The 18,491-nt window shown below is 35.9% G+C and overlaps 1 protein-coding gene across 23 annotated transcripts in view; it reads left to right on the top strand.

The window, feature by feature from the left end:
• The window catches only part of SOX6 (SRY-box transcription factor 6), a 371,335-nt gene that overhangs the window by 300,513 nt on the left and 52,331 nt on the right, over positions 1 to 18,491 (top strand). For 20 of the 23 annotated variants that reach the window (XM_021525593.4, XM_077784278.2, XM_021525597.4 and 17 more), the window contains 3 exons: positions 5,722 to 5,871; positions 9,590 to 9,770; positions 12,365 to 12,555. In XM_021525593.4, coding sequence (XP_021381268.2) covers positions 5,722 to 5,871; positions 9,590 to 9,770; positions 12,365 to 12,555 — 522 coding nt within the window. The remainder of the gene's footprint in view (positions 1 to 5,721; positions 5,872 to 9,589; positions 9,771 to 12,364; positions 12,556 to 18,491) is intronic. The other 3 variants (XM_085581448.1, XM_021525606.4, XM_021525608.4) reach the window with 1 other exon arrangement.

The following is an 18,491-nucleotide window of genomic DNA, read 5'->3' as shown; positions in this document are numbered from 1 at the left end:
GTGAACACTAATCTGTTCTTCCTCCAAACAAAAGAAAAACTTTTTCAAACTGAAACTCTCTTTCCTTTAATCTGTTTGACATTACATTTTTTTCAAACACCACTACACCAATAATTAAAAACAAGCAGTCCCAATGAAGGTATGATTTTCTTGTTGCAGTAGCTTCCTTTCAGAAATGTGTGCTGGAAATAATGAAGATGTTGCTGGTTTTGGGGAACTTGTAAAAACCCTTTGTCATCAGATAGTTCTAAGTATTATTATTGGTTGTTATGTGCTCGGAAGGAAAATGCTGGTATTATAGCTTTGCAATGCTACTTACTAAATATACTATGGAAAAAATAACTGCATTACCTCTTGTAGTGCAGGATTTCAACAGCACTTGCAGTCACTCCTTAGAGTTTTTCATCTTTAGAAACCAAATTACTCATTGTCTAAATAGCTGAACTTTCATCTCTATAAATAAGATATTTCAGCTTTGCACAATTCATTTAAAATGCTGACAAATAAGGATTCTCACTTGATTCTCAGTAGCTTTATTGTTCAGTTTCATTTACTGTAGCAAATGTATTTGTTGAAGATGTAACATAGGGCTTCCATTTTTAGTAATGGAAGACTTCAGAATTAATCAGGGTTCACAAAACTTAGCATTTTTCCCAAGAAAAGAAAGTAAAAGGGTGAAAGTTTCGAGAACAGATCCTTTCTTTCTACTTCAAGCAAGCCACCTTCTATTGAAATTCTTTGTGGTGCATCTTCCATTGCATTTTATTGTGCTGGGCCAGCCCTCATCACCCACACTTTGTTTATCTGCTCCACTGAGTATTGCAACCTCTCTTTTTCTTATCTCCATGTTTCACACATGGCTTTCTGATTGTTTCTTCAGAATTCTGCTGCAAAAATAACATCTGAATTACATCCCTGCAGCTGTGACCAAATGCTCCCTCAACCACAGAGTCAGCTGAAAGGTCTCAAGCCCTTGCCTTTCTCCTCCTGTATAAATGAGTGCAACTGGTCTCTCCATTTGCTCCCTGAGATTGTGCATCTAAAGAAGCTCCCTCTCTTCTGTGCAGCAGCTGAGCACTTACTCTTTATTGAAGTATCTTCTCAAAACCAATTTTTCCCTAGGACCTGTTTTTGACAAGCCCTTGGTAAAAGAATCATGATGTGGATGTGGCACTTTGGGGACAAGGTTTAGTGGGTGAACATGGCAGGACAAGGCTAGTGGTTGGACTTGGTGATCTTAGAGGTTGTTTCAACTTTAGTGATTCTTTGGCCCATTGTGTTTTCCTTGCCATGTGCCACTTCTGTAGCATTTGATTCTCAAAATTCTTAATTCTTATTTATTCTCCTAGACTTGTATGGTGCAGGCTAAGAGATAAGTATGAATATTCCTGCTGCAAAAAAGAAGGGAAAACATTGGATGCAGAGAAAGCTTTGTTCTGTTTTGTATTTTTGTATTTGCCATGCTCAGTCTCATTTGGCAGAGAATGTGTCCAGGAAAGTCACAGACCTATTGCAAGACAAAAGTTATAGGGAAAGGGGCTTGAGATAATGAAAGAGTTTTGATTATTGAAAGCTAGTTGAAAAAACTAGATGAAAAAATGTTGAAACTTTTAAGAGCAATGTGTGAGCCTAAGGCCTTTGTCTTCTGGCAAGGCATGAATGAATACTGGCAGTGAAGGCAATTATGCTTCTGTGCTATGAAAATATGTCACAAAGGCATTTTGAAACTTAGATGGCATTAGAAAAGGTTTTAACATTTGGATCAGTCAAGATAGTCTATTATTAGTTCATAGCTTTTTAGATACATTCTAGATCATGGACGACACTTTATAAAAGTGAAATCTAAATAATTCATAAGATTCTGGAGGAAATTTCTGAAGCAGAAAACACCATCACCATCACAACAGAATCATTACTTATGTTTGTTATTCAATTCTTCTTGAATAGCTCTAAGCTCTAACAAAGGCTTAGTGTGAATGCCACCATTTCCAGGTAAAAAAATCAGCATGTGCTTGTGCTGTTCTGTGCACATGCTGAGTATAGCACTCTCCTACCTGTTTGAATTTTTTTTTTAAGTAGATGAACATCATTCAGACTCATAGTGACCTCCAACTTACATAAATTCCTCTCCAATTTTTAGTTGATTACAGCTGAAATAGAGTTAGCAACAAATGCTTAAGTCTGTGAGCCTGTTAGTTCATAGGTGCTTAAATGTGAGACTTAACTTGCCATTGCCCTGAGACTTGAGGCATTTCAAAATCCCACTCTTAGGTGTCAAATCTGACATTAGAAGAACCCTGGTTCTGAAAGCTGCAAAGCTGCATCCTTGTTTATATACCTTAATAAGCTGGGCTTGAAAATTGTTAACTATTTCAGGAGCACTGAGGAACTCAAAGTGAGCATTACTTTTATTTATATGCTGGGAACTGGACTGTAAGAATTTAACATTTTGACCTCTGAGAAAAAATAAAAACCAGGCTATACATTTTTAAGGCTTCTTAAAACAATCAAGAATACTTGATGTTTTTAAATATCTAATTTGTAATCAAGAGCCTCCTGAGTCAGTGGTGAGCATAAGGATTATGAAATGCTCTTCTCTCTTTATGTGATAGGTATAGATCAAAAATATGATATGTTTCAATGTTTAAGATATTTAATTTTTTTACTTGTGAAATAGTTTGCAGGTAAAAATTTCAGTTGAAAAAAATCCATTGAAGCTTTTTTTTTTTTTTTTTTTTTTTTTTTTTTTTGAGCTTTAAAAGCCAACAGTCAACATTCATTCAATGTTTGGGTTTTATTCCTCACCTCAATCTTGCAAATAGAAGCTTCACAATCTGACCATCTCAATGTGAGGTCCTAAATTGCCATTTTGAGCCACAGCAGTGGCATTTGCAAAAATATCCATTTTTTTTCCCTGCAATGGTGGCATGCACATATTTTTCCACACTGGCTAGCTCCCCATACAAACTGGTATTTAAAACTTATACAGCTTTCCAGTCCACACAGCAATGTTGCTAGTGCTGGTGTGAATTCTTGCAGTATTTGTACTTGCTTGTAGAACAGCTTTGTTTTAAGCAAAGCAGAAAGCCAATTGCTGTTACTTATTTATACATTTTCTTTTATTTTTTAAAATAAATTTATAGAAATGCCAAGCTAAAGCCAGCCCTGAGACCTTGGAATAACCCAATCATGATTTATATATACATACAGATATATAAATGACAAAATTTCTTTTATTCTGTCTTCCCTCAGAAACATTTCTCCCTGACAGGACTTGCACTACAGCCAATACAGCCCTCAACACCCTGGGAGGGGAGTGGTGAAAAATTCTAATTTTATTCTACTTTTCCTGATTGCATTTCCAAAACCAAACAGTTTCCTAGATAGTCAGTAGAACAGCCCACTTTTCTTGATGTTAACCCTCCACATGCTGTGGCTGTTTCTGTTGCTGGACCTGGTGGGATGCAGGTGAGCAGCACGTCCTGCTCTGATTGGTGTCACGTGTCTCTACCTTTGCACTGATCTTGAAACATCTCTTCAAGAAGTTTTCAAGGAGAAGTGGCAGGGATAGGTCCTTAGTATTTATCTCTGCTTCTTGCCAGGCAAATCTATTGTTAATTAGAATAAATAAATTTTTTTTTAGAATAAATAAGTTTTTTTTTTTTTTTTTTTTTTTTTCCTGTGATGATAACAGTTAAGAGATCTCCCTGTCTTTATCTTGACCCATGAGCTTTTCCATCTTATTTTCTCCCCCATCCTGCTGAAGTGGAGGAGGAAGAGAGTGGCTGGCTGGGCATCTGGCAACCAGCCTAGGTCAAACCACCACACTATTTTAGTTGCCACTATTGACAATCAAGTTTTGTCTTCTATGAAAAATAGAATACTGTAGAAAGAATAATTTATACCCCACATTTTTGTGCCCTGATGGCTTACCTGAGTAGGAAATTCTTTTGAACTCTAGTTAATACATATGAGTTTATTTACAGAGAATTCCTTTCATACACTTGAAAGTGCAACACACAGTACTGTAAGTACAAAAGTTTTATTCTTTTAGTAAAGTGTGAGTATTCTTCAGATAGTTGAAGAAGTTATATTGGTTAAAAAAAAGAAAAGTATTTATGGACAAACCACAGAATACTGAGAAAGCCTTTATAATTGTTGGGTTTTGTCTTTAAATTGCATACAAGTTTATTGTGTTATCTCTTTTATAGTGCAGTGCCTGATTATTCCTGAGCTGAGAATGTGCAGGATTTCAAAAGTTTGTGAAATGTGCTTTTTATTCTCATTTAAGCAGATCATCCTATTAAGCAAACAAAGGTTGACCTCAAGAATATTCTAAAAGGGATAAGATTATATTATTAGGAGAAGAAAAAAAACCACCTACTGTTGTATGAAATGCTTCATTTTCATTCTCCAAGACCTCACCAATAACTGGGATTTTTTTCTGTTTTCAATCTTTTTCCTTCAAGCATAGGAAAAAACCTTGTACCTTAGCCAAAATATTTAAACACCACTAATTCCAAAACATTAATCTGTGATCCTTTTGTAGTTCCTGTGTGGTACTGGAAAGGGGTGGAAACAAACAAACAAACAATAGTTTTTATTTGTCACCCTGAGCTGTGACTCTGCCCCTCCCTCCCGCGTTTGTCTCGCCACTGAGTCACTGAACTTCGAGTATTGTGTAACTTTCATTTCTGTGGAGGCTTGTTATATTAGAAAAATTGTTCCAAAGAAAGCAACAATTATGACATAAGCACATCTGGCTCTTGCAAATTATTCTTTATTAAGCTTTCATTTAATTACATGTGCTGAAAGGTCTGCTTTTGATTACTGTAATTTTTTTTATTTGTCCATCTGAATGATAGTAATGTTGGAAATTACATACAAACCACCTGGCTTTTTTCTCACTAATAAGGCAAAGTTTATGTAGATCTGTGTGTAGAAGAGGGATTAGGATCTTCCCTGTTCATGGCAGAAGAATTATTTGTGATGCTAATTCAAGGTGAGGGTTTAAGTTTGGTCACTGGGAAGAAATTTGACCAAATTGGTTTTGTCCAGTAAACACTTTTTATTGGTTATGATTGTTTATTTTAATATAAAATCTATGTTTCAGTTAAATTTTTTTAAAAATTCCACTAGAGTTTTTTTTGGACATTCATCACTATTTACAGGAACTTTTAAGGCCCAGATTCATTATTAGCATTTATAGAACATATATAACTGTACAGAGAGATGGAGACATACCTTGTTGGCTATTTTAACTTTGCCTTTTGTAGGAAACCATTCCTGTGGCAGCTCCCAGTAAAGTTTCTGGAGTTAGTTGTTAATTTCTTGCTAAGAAAAGAAAGACCTGGATTATTATTGTTTCTGACAGGGGTGTATACCTCCTTTTCATAAATAGCCTTATAATTTTGTTTTTAGTATTCTGGCACAGTATAATTTTTTTGCTCAATACCATGACTGTCATTAGCAAGAAGGAAAAAAAAAGTTAAGAAAAATCAGCAAAAGTCAAATGAATAAAAAATATTTTGTTGTTTGGGAGTTTTTCAGACTTTGTTTTTTTCTCTTTTTGCAAATAGCAGAAAGGGAAGCCACAAGCAGAGCTGAAAAAGATCCTTTAAGAGAAGAAACACCAGTGTAAAGAAAAAAAATAAAAGTGCATTTACAGCTTCTTTCTTTAGGAATATTGCAGGAATATATGTATATCTTCTTGTCTTCCAGCAACTGTATGCAGCTCAGCTGGCAAGCATGCAAGTTTCTCCTGGAGCCAAAATGCCATCTACTCCACAGCCACCAAATACAACAGGGGCACTTTCACCCACTGGGATGAAAAATGAGAAGAGAGGGACCAGCCCGGTAACTCAAGTTAAGGTATTTTTCAGTAAAGAAAAAAGCTGGTGTTTGAGAAGGACAGTAAAAGCAAATGATCTCTGTAATTATTTTACAGTTGGAAGTTGAACCACGGTACTGTTCTTCGATATTCAAATAAAAAGTTCCATTTTAGTGCTGTATTATCAGTAGAGAGAAGGGAAGAGAAAGCATGCACTTGCTTCCAAAAATACCAGGCGTCCCTCTTCCTACCAGAGGCAGCACAAGAGATTCATCAGTAAAATGTGATATTTTCAAGATTTCAGTTTGTAATCTGGTAACATGCATAAATGGCATCCATTTCACAAATTGTTTCACGTTGAACTCTTGAGTATCTTAAGATGTGGTGCTGGCTTATATTGTTAGGGTAAGAGAAAGACTGTAGATCTTCTAATTATTTTACAAATCTCTAGCTGTACTTAATTCTACAGTTTTGGAAAAGCCTCCTATAAAAATAATATGTAAGTCAGGGCTCTGGGGAAAACATTGTGTCGCTGCAGATTGATTTGACTTTTGCTGATTTCACACAGCTGCTGACAACCACGCTGCTCCTCGCTGGTTTTGCTCCATTGCCGAGTGCTTGTGCCTGCTTATTCTCACTAGCTTGGAACCAGGCAGCTACAACATGGCATTTGCCAGGAGCCTGGAATGAGGCTGTGCTCCCCCTGAAACCCTGGAGCAGCCTTCTCCTGCGGTGTTCTCCTGGGCTGGTTGGGGATTTCACGAGAATGAAAAACATGCTCAGGACCAATTTACTCCAAACTGTAAAAAAAAAAAAAAAAAAAAAAAAAAAAAAAATCAACATCAACATTCAGGTGTTTTATCTATTTGGATGATAGAGATATTAATGCAGAACAATTAAAATAAATCTAAGTGTGGCATCTTTGTGGGGAGAGAGAGAGAATGTATTAGGGTTTTTTTGCTGGCTGCTGACACCTTACAGGGAAACAGTCCTTAGCTTCAAACCAGCCTGAGAAGATTTTACTCACTTGAGGTGGTGGTTTATTTTTTTTTTTTTTCCAATTTTTTGACATGAGAGTAAAATATCATTTGTTTTTTCATTATCATCAATCATCGTGGTAAAGTGTGGGTGAGTAGATATTTCTGCCTGGGCTGATAAATTTCCATGACACTCTTTTGCTAGGTTGAGAGTACTAATAAATAAAAACTATTCCATTATGGGCAGATCTAACATTTATGTAGCAAAGCGTTTACTTTACTTAGCTGTAGATGTGTATTAGTCTAATATTTTACCTCTTGTAATCCAGCGCCAGGTTTGGGAGCAGTCAGGGAAATTTACCGCGCATGCAGAGTTTGCTACGGTCAATACAGAAGCCACCGAAAGCAAAGCCCAACTGTTCCAGCAAAGTTGCCATAGTATAGTGATACCTAACACCAGTGATTTATGGCATTGAGAATATACTACTGACTACTTTAATGTGAAAAAGTAATTCTGGCAGTAAGCGAGCCAAATGGACCTACACCAAACCAAACCTTTACTGTACGAGTCAAATTTTCCCTGGTTAAATTCAAGCACATATCTTCTTGAACCAAGGCCAATACTGTTCCAGGTTTGTGGCCAGCTGAGTCCTATTACAGAATTGACCACATGCAAATTCTTGGGGCTTTCCCTATATAATGTAACTTGAATGGACTAAAGTATATGTTAATAAAATTGAAGTATTTTTATGATTATTTTTATTAAGAACACTACTGCATTCAGCATATTAAAGATGAACTACAAGTGCTTTGTGTGGACAAATACCAATAGCTAATGAAGAAATTATTAGTATGAAAGCAGTACCTTTATTCAGTCTCTACAGATTGTTACCTTTTTTAGCTGTGACAGTTTTGATGGTCATGTATTGCTCAACAAATCCTCTATATTTTCTCTGGTTTTAAGCAGTTTGTATAAACTACATGCATTATTTATAGAATTAATGCAGTTCTTTTATGGAAGTCAGATCTTTCAAAAAGTAATGATGAGTTTTCCTTAAGCCAGTGAGCAGAATGTTTTCCAGTTTCTTGGTTGCCTTGCAGAAATGACAATGCTGTCCATATGATACAAACAAACAAGTTCTGACAGTGTTTAGAGTTCTTTCATTATCCTATCAGTACAAGATGGAAAAGCATTTAAAAATTGAACACTAGCATAGATTCATATGTGTATGTGTTCACAGTACCTAGCCTGGCAAACTTCATGGTCTGAATGGGGCTCTGAACTCTTGGAAAAGGTCATGGAAGCCAAAAGGTAGTGGATATTTGTGCACACTCTGAGGCCAGGAAGAATTGAAATGTCATGCAGTTTTATGGGAAAAGTTTAAAGCTGGTGATGGGATGGCATTATAAATACCTGTTTGTTCTGTTTTCATGTTTAATTCATTGTGTGTGACCAGATGTACTTTGCTTGACAGTAAGGAGAATGGAGAAGATGAGATAATGTGATGTATTATTGTATTCTGACATAATGCTAAGCTTCCAAGTGATCAGTGAAGTGTTTTAAAATATGAATAATCTCTTACATCCAGCATAATTCTGTTCTGGGCATATTTTAAATGAGAGATCTGTCTTACTGGGCTCTTTAATGACAGAAAATCACCATTTCACAGTTTTGTAAGTGCTCTGTCTTGCTTAATGTATTAAGTAAAGGAACAAGCTGAAAGAATGGGAAGAAGGCTGCACTGCTAATGTTTATACTTATCAAATAAATTAATTGCTTGAAGTTTTCTTCAAAGAGTTGAGATATTTTTAGATGGACCTATTCTACAACACAGAAACAAGACATATGTCAGAGAGAATTTCTTCCACAGTTGCAAATGAAAAATATCAAATCATATAAAGGTGCTGGTACTAGATTTGCACACCCTTAAAAATGTTCCTTGTCTTAATGCAAAGAAAACATATGTAATAAAATTTAAATGCAGCAGAAATAAATGCAGAATATGGGAATAATACAGACATATCAAACAAAGAGCAGAATAGCAGTTATGTGGAAAATAGTTTTGACATTTGAATAATAAAATATTGTAAAGTTAACAAAATTAAACAGTAGTAAATAAAAATATTTTTAAATATATATGGTATGTAGTCACTACCCTAATAAGTAAAGGAATTTAAATTCAGTGAAATTCTTATCTCCTGTTGTGAGGGACCAGCATATATTATTTCACTGAACAAAACATGCACTCTGAATTAGATGCATGGAATGTATAAACTAGCAGCAGTTCTAAATGTGGGCCAAAGAGCTGTCAGGGCTTCCAAATGATTCTTTCATAGTAGTACTTCTGATCCCTTAGTTTCTAATACATTTAAAAATAAGCTACATAACTTATTTTTATAGTGCCAGGAACTTTGCAAATAGAACCAGTGCAAAAGCATTACCGAGCTGCTGGAAATTTTAAATAATTCTTTGTAAATGCCCTAGGTTAATTTAGATCTCTGAAAACACATTAGGAAATTAAGCTGTAATGTGAGCTAATTCAAATTTTAATTTGGCAAAAAGAATGATCCAGTCACATAGTTAATGTAAATAAGAAGCATAACACAGAGAAATTAATGAGGTTTCCTTTCGTTGAATCTTAAAGGAGGCAGATAATTAGCTTCTTTTGTTATTATTGCTGCGGAATGTGGCATTGTCTTCGAGGTGTAAAGTAACTGCTGCTTGCGACGTGATGCGTTCATTTGTCTTTTCCTAATAGTTCTTTACATTAAACTCTTGCAGGATGAAGCAGCTCAGCCACTGAATCTCTCAGCCCGACCCAAAACAGCCGAACCTGTCAAATCCCCGACATCTCCAACGCAGAATCTCTTCCCAGCCAGCAAAAGCAGCCCAGTGACAGTGACGAACAAGAGTGGCATCCCCAGCCCGCTCAGTGGATCTCTGGGAAGAGGATCCTCTCTAGGTAACTAATCTCTCCTGGGAAAAGGAGAAAGCAGGCACGTCTTCTGCATGAAATTCCAGCCTGAGCACCCTTAATTCTGGATTAAGTAGATACTTGGGTATATATTTCTGTTTAAAATTATAGTGAAGCTTTTCAAAGAATGATTGATTGCCCAAGTTTTATGAGAGTATCCAAAGAGATGCATCAGTGTGTGACAAACACAGGAAAGAAATACATAATGTAGGAAGTACATACAAATGTACACAGATAAGTAAATAAAGATAGATATATAAAACTTATAAATAAAGGTTTGTGTGTATATCTCTCCTAAAGGCATCTACTGGGTGTAAATACACAAAGTTAATCTTTAAATTATGACTTCTGGATCAAAAAAATAAAAAAGAGACTTTTGCACACACATGGAGCCTCACCAGATATTAGATATATTGTTTTATAAATAGAGATGGAAAGGCATAAATCCAGACAGTTTATGTTATGATTTCATCATGTTTTTGTTATTTGATCATATTTTTGTCATTTGTTCACCCATCTGTCAGGATTTTGTTGATTCATATGGTTACAACTAGGGAATTTTTGACCTGTGTTCAAGATTCTTTAAGCTTATTAAGTGATGAAACAAAATTGTTCTGAAAACTATGTATGAAGACTACTTTAACCAGTCAAGAATCAAGAGCTGCAAAATGTAGATGATCAGCCCTAAAGTTCAAATAGTAAATTTTAACAGTGACTAAATACTTACTACAGACCACTTATTCACAATCTGTAGCTCAAGTGTACTTGTAAAATATATAGAAACACTTGTGAATAATGAATAGATATGTTAAATACATATATTAAATATATAAAAATTATGGGTTTTTTTCCATTCCCAAACACTTGGGAACATAATGATCTCTGAAAGATATTTTCTGTAACTATCTAGATACTCTACCTGTCAATTTATTTGCAACTATCACTGCATTATCTTACATTAGAAAGTGAAATATCAATCTGAAGTCATAGACCATTCAAGGAAAAGGAACACAGAAGACAAACAGTGCCTAAGGTATAAATATTTTTCACTTAAAGTCATAAAAACATATTGTCTCAATCCTTAACTATAAAAAAGACAGGAGGACATTATCAACAATCAGCAAGTCACGTAGAAGTTTTTGCTACATGTACATGATTATGAATCTAAATCTCTTTAAAAATCATGCAAATATGTTTCCCAGTTTCTTTAGGGTTCAGAATGGAACTTAGTGGCTGAAATGGTTCAGAACATTGCAAATTTGCCTCAGCAAGAACAATGGTTGTCTCACAATATATTATTTTTATTTTGGAGAGGGGCGTTTCATTCAGATAGAAAACATCACCAGTCCCATCACTTGTTGGGATAGAATGAAAACCTCACAGCCTGCATCCCTTCTTACTTAGTATTAAATTTAGCATTTGGTTCCCAGGATAAAGTGTGAGAAACACTTAATACTTTTTATTTTAAAATATTTTATAGTACTTTGAGGTTGAATTTGCTGTATTGTACTCACCTGAACTCCAGTGAAATGAAAATAATATTAAAATTATTTTTGAAGGTTAATTCAAAATCTTAGCCTGTTTGGGGTTTTTTTTTTGGTTGTTGTTTTGGATTTTGGTTTTGGTGGGATTTTTCACTGTTTCTTTTTCTTTTATTTTATTATTTTTTAGTAGTAGTAGTCTGTCAATAAATACACAAATGTAGCAAATTCAGGGCTTTTATAAAATAAATTTTCTGACCGGGCAGATGCACAGGTAACACACAAACTGTGACTGATCAAAATTCCCAAGCTAGAATACATATGCACTAATCTACTGAAGTATAGAGAATACTTCCATGTAGGAGCAGGTGGATCTCAGTTTTGTTGCAGCAACAAAAGTCGAAACAGTCACAAAATAATTGCTGTCTTTTTCTCTCAAATCTAAAACTGTGTCTGGGATACTCATCTTCATGAATGCATTGTAATATGTAACAGGAATGCTTGCCTGGGTTTGATGCTTGTTTAAAAGTTTCTTCCTGTTCAGAGTGCTAGAAAGAAAACTTTTTTTTTCTCAACTCATTTAGAGATTTATACTCCTGTTATGGTGATAAAGACCTTTGTCCCAAAAATGTAAATGTTAGTGCTCTTTCTGAAATAGAAATCCAAATGACTAGAGTGATGGTTCTCTCTATAAAGAAGTTCTAAGAACTGACATGGAGTTTCATGGCCTAGTAAATGAGATTTTTTTCCTTTGTTCATTTCATTAATTATTTTTACTACCTCAAAATGTTTGCAGTTTAAGTTTCAGAATACTATTGTCTTAAACACAAATTTAAATTTGAGTCCATCAGTATGCTCAGATGGCTCAACATCAGGTTATTCCAAGACCTCAGTGGATGTATTTCTAACAAAAAAAAAGAAGTGCATGAGTTTATCAATCAGTTTAGAAGAGTAATTTAGCCTTCAAACAGACAGAAGTTGCCACTTCTCCTCCTTCTGCAGATGTTGGTTGGGTGCAGCTCTAAGAGTGTGAGAGCAGAATTCTTACCCTGGATTCCTGTTTGGATAATTACCTAAATAAAATGTGTTCTCTCTTTATAGATATCCTTTCCAGTCTTAATTCACCTGCCCTATTTGGGGACCAGGACACAGTAATGAAAGCCATTCAGGAGGCTCGAAAAATGAGAGAGCAAATCCAAAGGGAACAGCAGCAGCAACAGCAGCCTCATGGTGTTGATGGAAAATTGCCCTCCATGAATAACATGGGTCTAAACAACTGCAGGAATGAAAAGGTAATGTCTCCCATTTCCCCACAGTCTGTCACTGACTCTTCCCTGCAAAATAGCTTCTTATCTTTATGTGAAATTTCTTTTTAGAGCATTTAGCCCTCTCTGATCTCATGTTAAGTACACCTTTGTCACTTTGCAGTGCAGTGCTACACACGTCTCTAGGTGTACATGACAGCATTCACTCCCATGGTCCTGTGCACACACGTGAGGAAGCTGTGAGCCTGCACATACAAACATGGAGAAGGGCTTGGTTGGAGCTTCCACTGTTCATGGTCTAGATTTTGAATTGTGCTTTTGAGAATGGCTTTGATTGATAAATATGGCTAAAAAGCCAGTTCTGTGCTAGCATGATGGAGTATTACAATGCCCGTGTATAAATTGAGTGTGCTTGCATCTGTGGGTCAGGTGCAACAAGGTAATTAGGCTCCAAACAGCTGCATTTGCTCTCAGTTGCAGTGGAAAATTAGAGATTAAACATTCTCTGTTGAATCTTCAGTGTTGAACCACTGAAATCAGGTGGCTCACTAGAGTAAAAGGATAAATGAGAGAAAGTTTTGGGATAACAGGACTGGACCAGCACTGGACTGAGCAGGACATGATCCAACTTACAGAACGGCATGTAGGAAAGGTAAGGAACAGTTTCTATCAGCAGTCAGAGGACAAAGAAGACAGTGACAGTTACTAGCAATACACAGATTGATGCACAGCTTCCAGATTAAGGTTATACACCAGGCAGAGCAAAACAATTTTTTCTTTTACTTGCAAGTACAGCAGAGTGAATCAGAACTCTTTCACAGATATAAAGAACATTCTCAAATGCCATCTTTTGTGAGGAGACTTTTCATTGGTGGCACTTGCAGCTTTCAAAACCTAAGGATAAACCAGCAGCAGGGAAATCTGTTGTTAAGTCTCTTGGTGACCCTATGTAATCCTGCTGGATTTATTTATTGCAGCAGGTACTACAGAGCCATTAAGGCAGGAAAAGCTCGTAGTGTGCTCTGGTTTTACCTTTGGTGTGCTGGTCTGTTATCCTCGCCCCGCAGATGTGAGAAAAGGCAGAGGCTGCAAAAGAATGGGATATAAATCAGTCATTTTCAATTATGCTATATCACCACTCTTATCCTAAAGAAAATAAAAGTATTAATTCAATCATGAATATTAGGAAAATGTATTTATATTTTATAGTAAGTATAAAATACATTAAAACCAGAAACATTCTTTGCACAAACAGAATTCTAGAACACTCTTCTTTCCCCCTTCACCCTCTGCCTTCCAATTTTTACATTATGATATACTTCTTTTACTCTGAAAATGATGGGCAGAATGATCAAAATGGAAGTGGGGAACAGGAATGCTAGATCACTTCAATTAGAAAAACATAATTTTGAAATAATTGTATGCCAAGAAAACTGTGTATAGTTCCTGTCATAATCTCAGTGAAGCTTTGATAAGAGTTGCAATTTTGGATTGGTTTCTTTTGAAGAATCAGAACCCTGTGTTTTCAGGACCAAATTTTCAGAAATTGGCTTCAGGTAATTAGACTTGTAGAAATGAGTAGCTGGAAGCTGGCACCAGAAAAAGATGACAAATTAATTGCCTGCAGCTGGTTGAAAAAAGCTATTGAGTTCTGGTCAGTTACTGGTCTTCAAGTTCAGATAGTTGGTAATAGTTTGTTGTGCAAATGATTGCGCTCACAAAATTATGTACATAACTTCAAAGCCTGGGCTTAGGCCTTTTTGAAAATGTGTCATTTAAATCTCAGAAAGCTTTGTATTTGGTTACAGACACAGAATTGAAAATTGCTTGTGTTCATATTCTGCTGTTCAAAAAAAAAAAATCTACAAAGCTTTCGAAGTGCTCACAGAGATTCACTCATCAGAAAGACCAAAACAAAAACATCCAGCACTCTGGGGCCCAACACTGTCATTTGCCAAAGTATTAAGGTTGGTTTATACTTCTGAGATGATAGCATCCTGTGGAGTTATTTGAGCTTGTGAGCTATTGTGGGTTAGGATAGGCAGGTGAGCACCACACAGCCACTCCCTTCCTTCCATTAATGGGATGGGGAGGAGATTCAGAAGGCTAAAATTAGAAAATTTGTAGGTTGATTAGTACATTTAGTAAGTATGGCAAAAGCTGTGCATGTAAGCAAAGTAAAACAGGGAATTAATTGACTGCTGCCCATTGCCAGGCAGATGTTTAGCCATTCCCAGGAAAGCAGGGTTTCAGCACAAATAAATTATGTGGGAAGACAAATGCCAAAACTCCAAACATTTCCCTTTCCTTGTTCTTCCTCCAGATTTTATTTCTGAGTCTGATGTCATATGGTGTGGAATATCCCTTTGGTCAGCTGGCTGGGCTCTGTCCCCCTCTCAGTGCTTGGCCCACCCCCAGCCTCCTCTCTGGCAGAGCAGCATCAAAGCCAGAAAAGGTCTTGCTGTAGAAGCCCAACTTGGCACTAAGTGAAACATCCCTGTGTTATCCAGCTCTGTTTTGGTCACAAACCCAAAACTCAGCAGCATGTGAACTAAGCTTATCTCTGAGCCTAAAACAGTACAATGCACATGAGGCAAAAAAAATCACTCTAACAGAGTAGAATTTTTCTGCTCCACTTCAGGTGGAACAAAAAACTCCACTGTGGTCTGACTGGGGAAAGGGAAGAGTAATGGTGTCAGTCATTTTACAGAGGTTTTTTTTTTCCCAAAATTTTTTTCACTCATTTTTTCAAAGTTTTTTTTCTTTTTTCATTCATTTTACAAATTCTGGGCAAGGGGAGAGAGTTAGGAAAATGAAGAAAATAATTTGCAAAGCTTTGACCATGTGATAGAAGCAAAAGCAAAATCATACCAGAAATTCATTCATTTAGAGGATATGACTTTTTTCCTGTCAAGCCATGTTTACCTTCAACAAAAAAAGAGTACTTAAACAAAATCTGCATTGCTTCAGCTACTTGTATTTATTTTAGTATTTCAAACTACCGTCATTGCCTAGAAGATTTGCTTTGATTTAAGGCTCTAAATGAATCTGAAAATGTTATATAATTTATAAGATAACTGACATTATTTTAAAAAGAATCAGATCCTATCTTTTTTGTACATAAAGCAGGAAAATGCTGACAAAGATGCTTCATAAAAATCTTTGTATAAAAAATATAGGTAGAACTATGATTGGAGAAAAATATATGAAGCCAAAATAAAATAAATACAAAATCAATTACCACAACATATTTGTATCCCCACAACCCCATTTACTTCCCATGAAGCATATTCATTGAGATCTGAGAGTAAGCAGAATTTAATATAACATTTTAATGTTTATATTCCATTCTTCATCTTTTGTAGATTTTCAGACAACTGTGTATTTGCCGTAGGAAAGCAGAATTAGACCCCAAAATAAATGACATGAGTCATTGCCTACTTCCTGGGAATCATGGTACTTTAGCACCTCTTCTAATGAGCCTTTTATTCCTTTCTTATCTCTAAATCAAAGTTTCACAAGTTGAATCCACATAATTTATCCTAATATGGACCCACAGTTTGTATGCAAAATGTGCACATTCTTAAAAACGTGTATTATTCACCCCTGGAGATATTACAGTCTATTGATCAAATCCATATTTAGGCACTTGGATTTGACTTGATAAGCCATAACGACCCCTTTGGAGGTTCTGCTCTGCTGTATTTAGGGACTGTTAAGTGTGTGGATTATTGAGACAATAGAGTGTAACAACTCCTCTGGAGCTGTTACACTTCATCATGTATATGAAGCTCCTGCACACATGTACAAACTTGTACAAAAACACTTCAGGAAGTCTTTGTAGGAAAAGTCACTAGTCGTGCATAATCTCCTTCTGGCTGCCCACAGCCCTGCAATGGCTCCAACATTGTACTCTTATTTTCCTAAAGGCAAGCAATGCTGCATTATGCTGCCATCAGGTTTTGCCAGCTTTTTTCTCCCCATGCATTCAGCATCAGAGAGAGAACAACTGCAGTGGCAGGAGTCACACTGTCTGTTCTGTATGTGCAGGAGATTTCTCAGACAATCACAGAGGATCACTTTGTTACAAGCATCTTTGCTATGAGTCAGTTCTCAACTCTGTTAAAAAACCCCAAACACATAGTTAAGCAAATATTTTCCCAGTTCATTCTGCATGCAATTCTCTTTTGCCTTTTACTGAAATGAGTCCTGACCACTCTTAAATTTAGAACATGAATTAGTTGGTCATTAGGGCCTTGTGGATTTCTTATAAATCTTATGAATATGTGGTTTAGATTTGCAGGTACTGATCTCTTCTCATTTCTATTTTTCTTTTAAGAAAAACTTGTATTTTCATTTTCCCCTTTAGTTTCTTCTAACAGGCTATCAATAATTAGTAAATAAGAGATCAATGCTTATATTTCAGTCTGCAGTGAGATATGAGTGAAACTATAAGCATTTTTAATTGGATCTTATTTCTGTTGGTTAAACCTTTGTTCTACTTGTAATTAAAGGGTGAGTACCTAAAAATTAGGGGGGAAAAAAGGGATAGCAGTAACAACAGCAGATGACTAGTTTTGCAAAGTTACTTCTTCTATGGTATTGCCACTCATTGTGGCAAGTTCTGGTCTCACTGTAACTTAAGAAAGGTCCTGCCCCCCACAGCTTACAATTAGATATGATGTAATTTAAGTATTTAGATGCTATAATTAAAAATCTAGAACTGTATAGAAAGGGAAAAAAGAAAGACATTGATTTACTTGTGGAACTGTTGGTGTGGTCTCACTTTCTTGCAAGAATATAGGCAATTTATTCAACTCAGTGGGAGTGTATTCCATCTGTCTAATGAAGACTCTGATTCCTACAAAGAGACACTGCAAAGTGTTTTTTCCTGACTACGTCATCCTGCTCAGCCAAGAAACCTTTCCCTGGGGACTTTCTGGGATGTGGAAGGACATGTTGCATAGAGACAACCACTTTTCAGATCCATCATTTTAGAACAGACAAGTGGCAGGTCTAAGTTAAACACCCTGGAATAGGGAAAAGTTTCAAATACAAATCCCAGCAGTCTTCATACTTCTTACAAAACAAATGTCCTTTATACTTGACTGTGAATCTGCTCAGTTTAGTAATCTACTTGTGGCTGTACATAATATATGTAAGCTATAACTTTTTTTTTCATTGAGTGTTCAAAGTTAATTTCCTAAAGCCATATTTGAACACCAGTATTTTAGTCTGAAAATTCTGTATTAAAAAAAAGAAAAAAGAAAAAAAAACAAACCAAAAGAAAAAACCCAGTTTGTTTCAGAATTTTTTGAAATTGCAATAAATTTGAAATTTCCTTTTTAGTCTTAGGGCTTATCCTAGTTACTTAGACATGTGTCTTCATTTTATACCCATTGTAATATTTCCTTAATAATTTTGAAGGGAAAAGAGTGACTCAAGTAGATTTTTTTTGAAGTGGCTGCAATGCAGGAGCCTAAGTCCCACTGAACTAGCTCTGAAAATTTTGCCCCAAGGCAGACAAGCAGATTTGTGGCTGCATACACAGTAACATTCTATTTTCAGTGGAATTCAGCAGCATTGTGTCCCTCTCCAGCTCTTTTTATGATAATTTGGACAATTCAGAATTTCAGCTGATGTAATACTGCCCCCTTTTATTAGAACTGGAAAACATGCTGGACCTTTAGTTTTTTAGCTGGAGAAATTCTGTTTATTTATGCTCTTGCTTCCAATATTTGAATATCATGCCAAGATAAAATAAAGGCTGACATCCATATGCATTTGTAACAAAGAATGGGGGGAAAATAGTAATGATTCCAAGCAATATTTTTTTTCAGGGTGTATTGTGTGTGGTATGACTGGACTTCCTAGGCAGCATATCCCTTCAGGGAATTCCCTGCTATTTTTTTAAGAAGTTCAAGGTGTAGATAATTTCTGCTTTTGTATGAATGTCATATGTG

The sequence above is a fragment of the Lonchura striata genome, chromosome 5 (genome assembly GCF_050655825.1).
Source record: "Lonchura striata isolate lonStrDom1 chromosome 5, ASM5065582v1, whole genome shotgun sequence".
NCBI lineage: Eukaryota > Metazoa > Chordata > Aves > Passeriformes > Estrildidae > Lonchura > Lonchura striata.
This window is presented reverse-complemented; position numbering and strand designations above follow the sequence as displayed.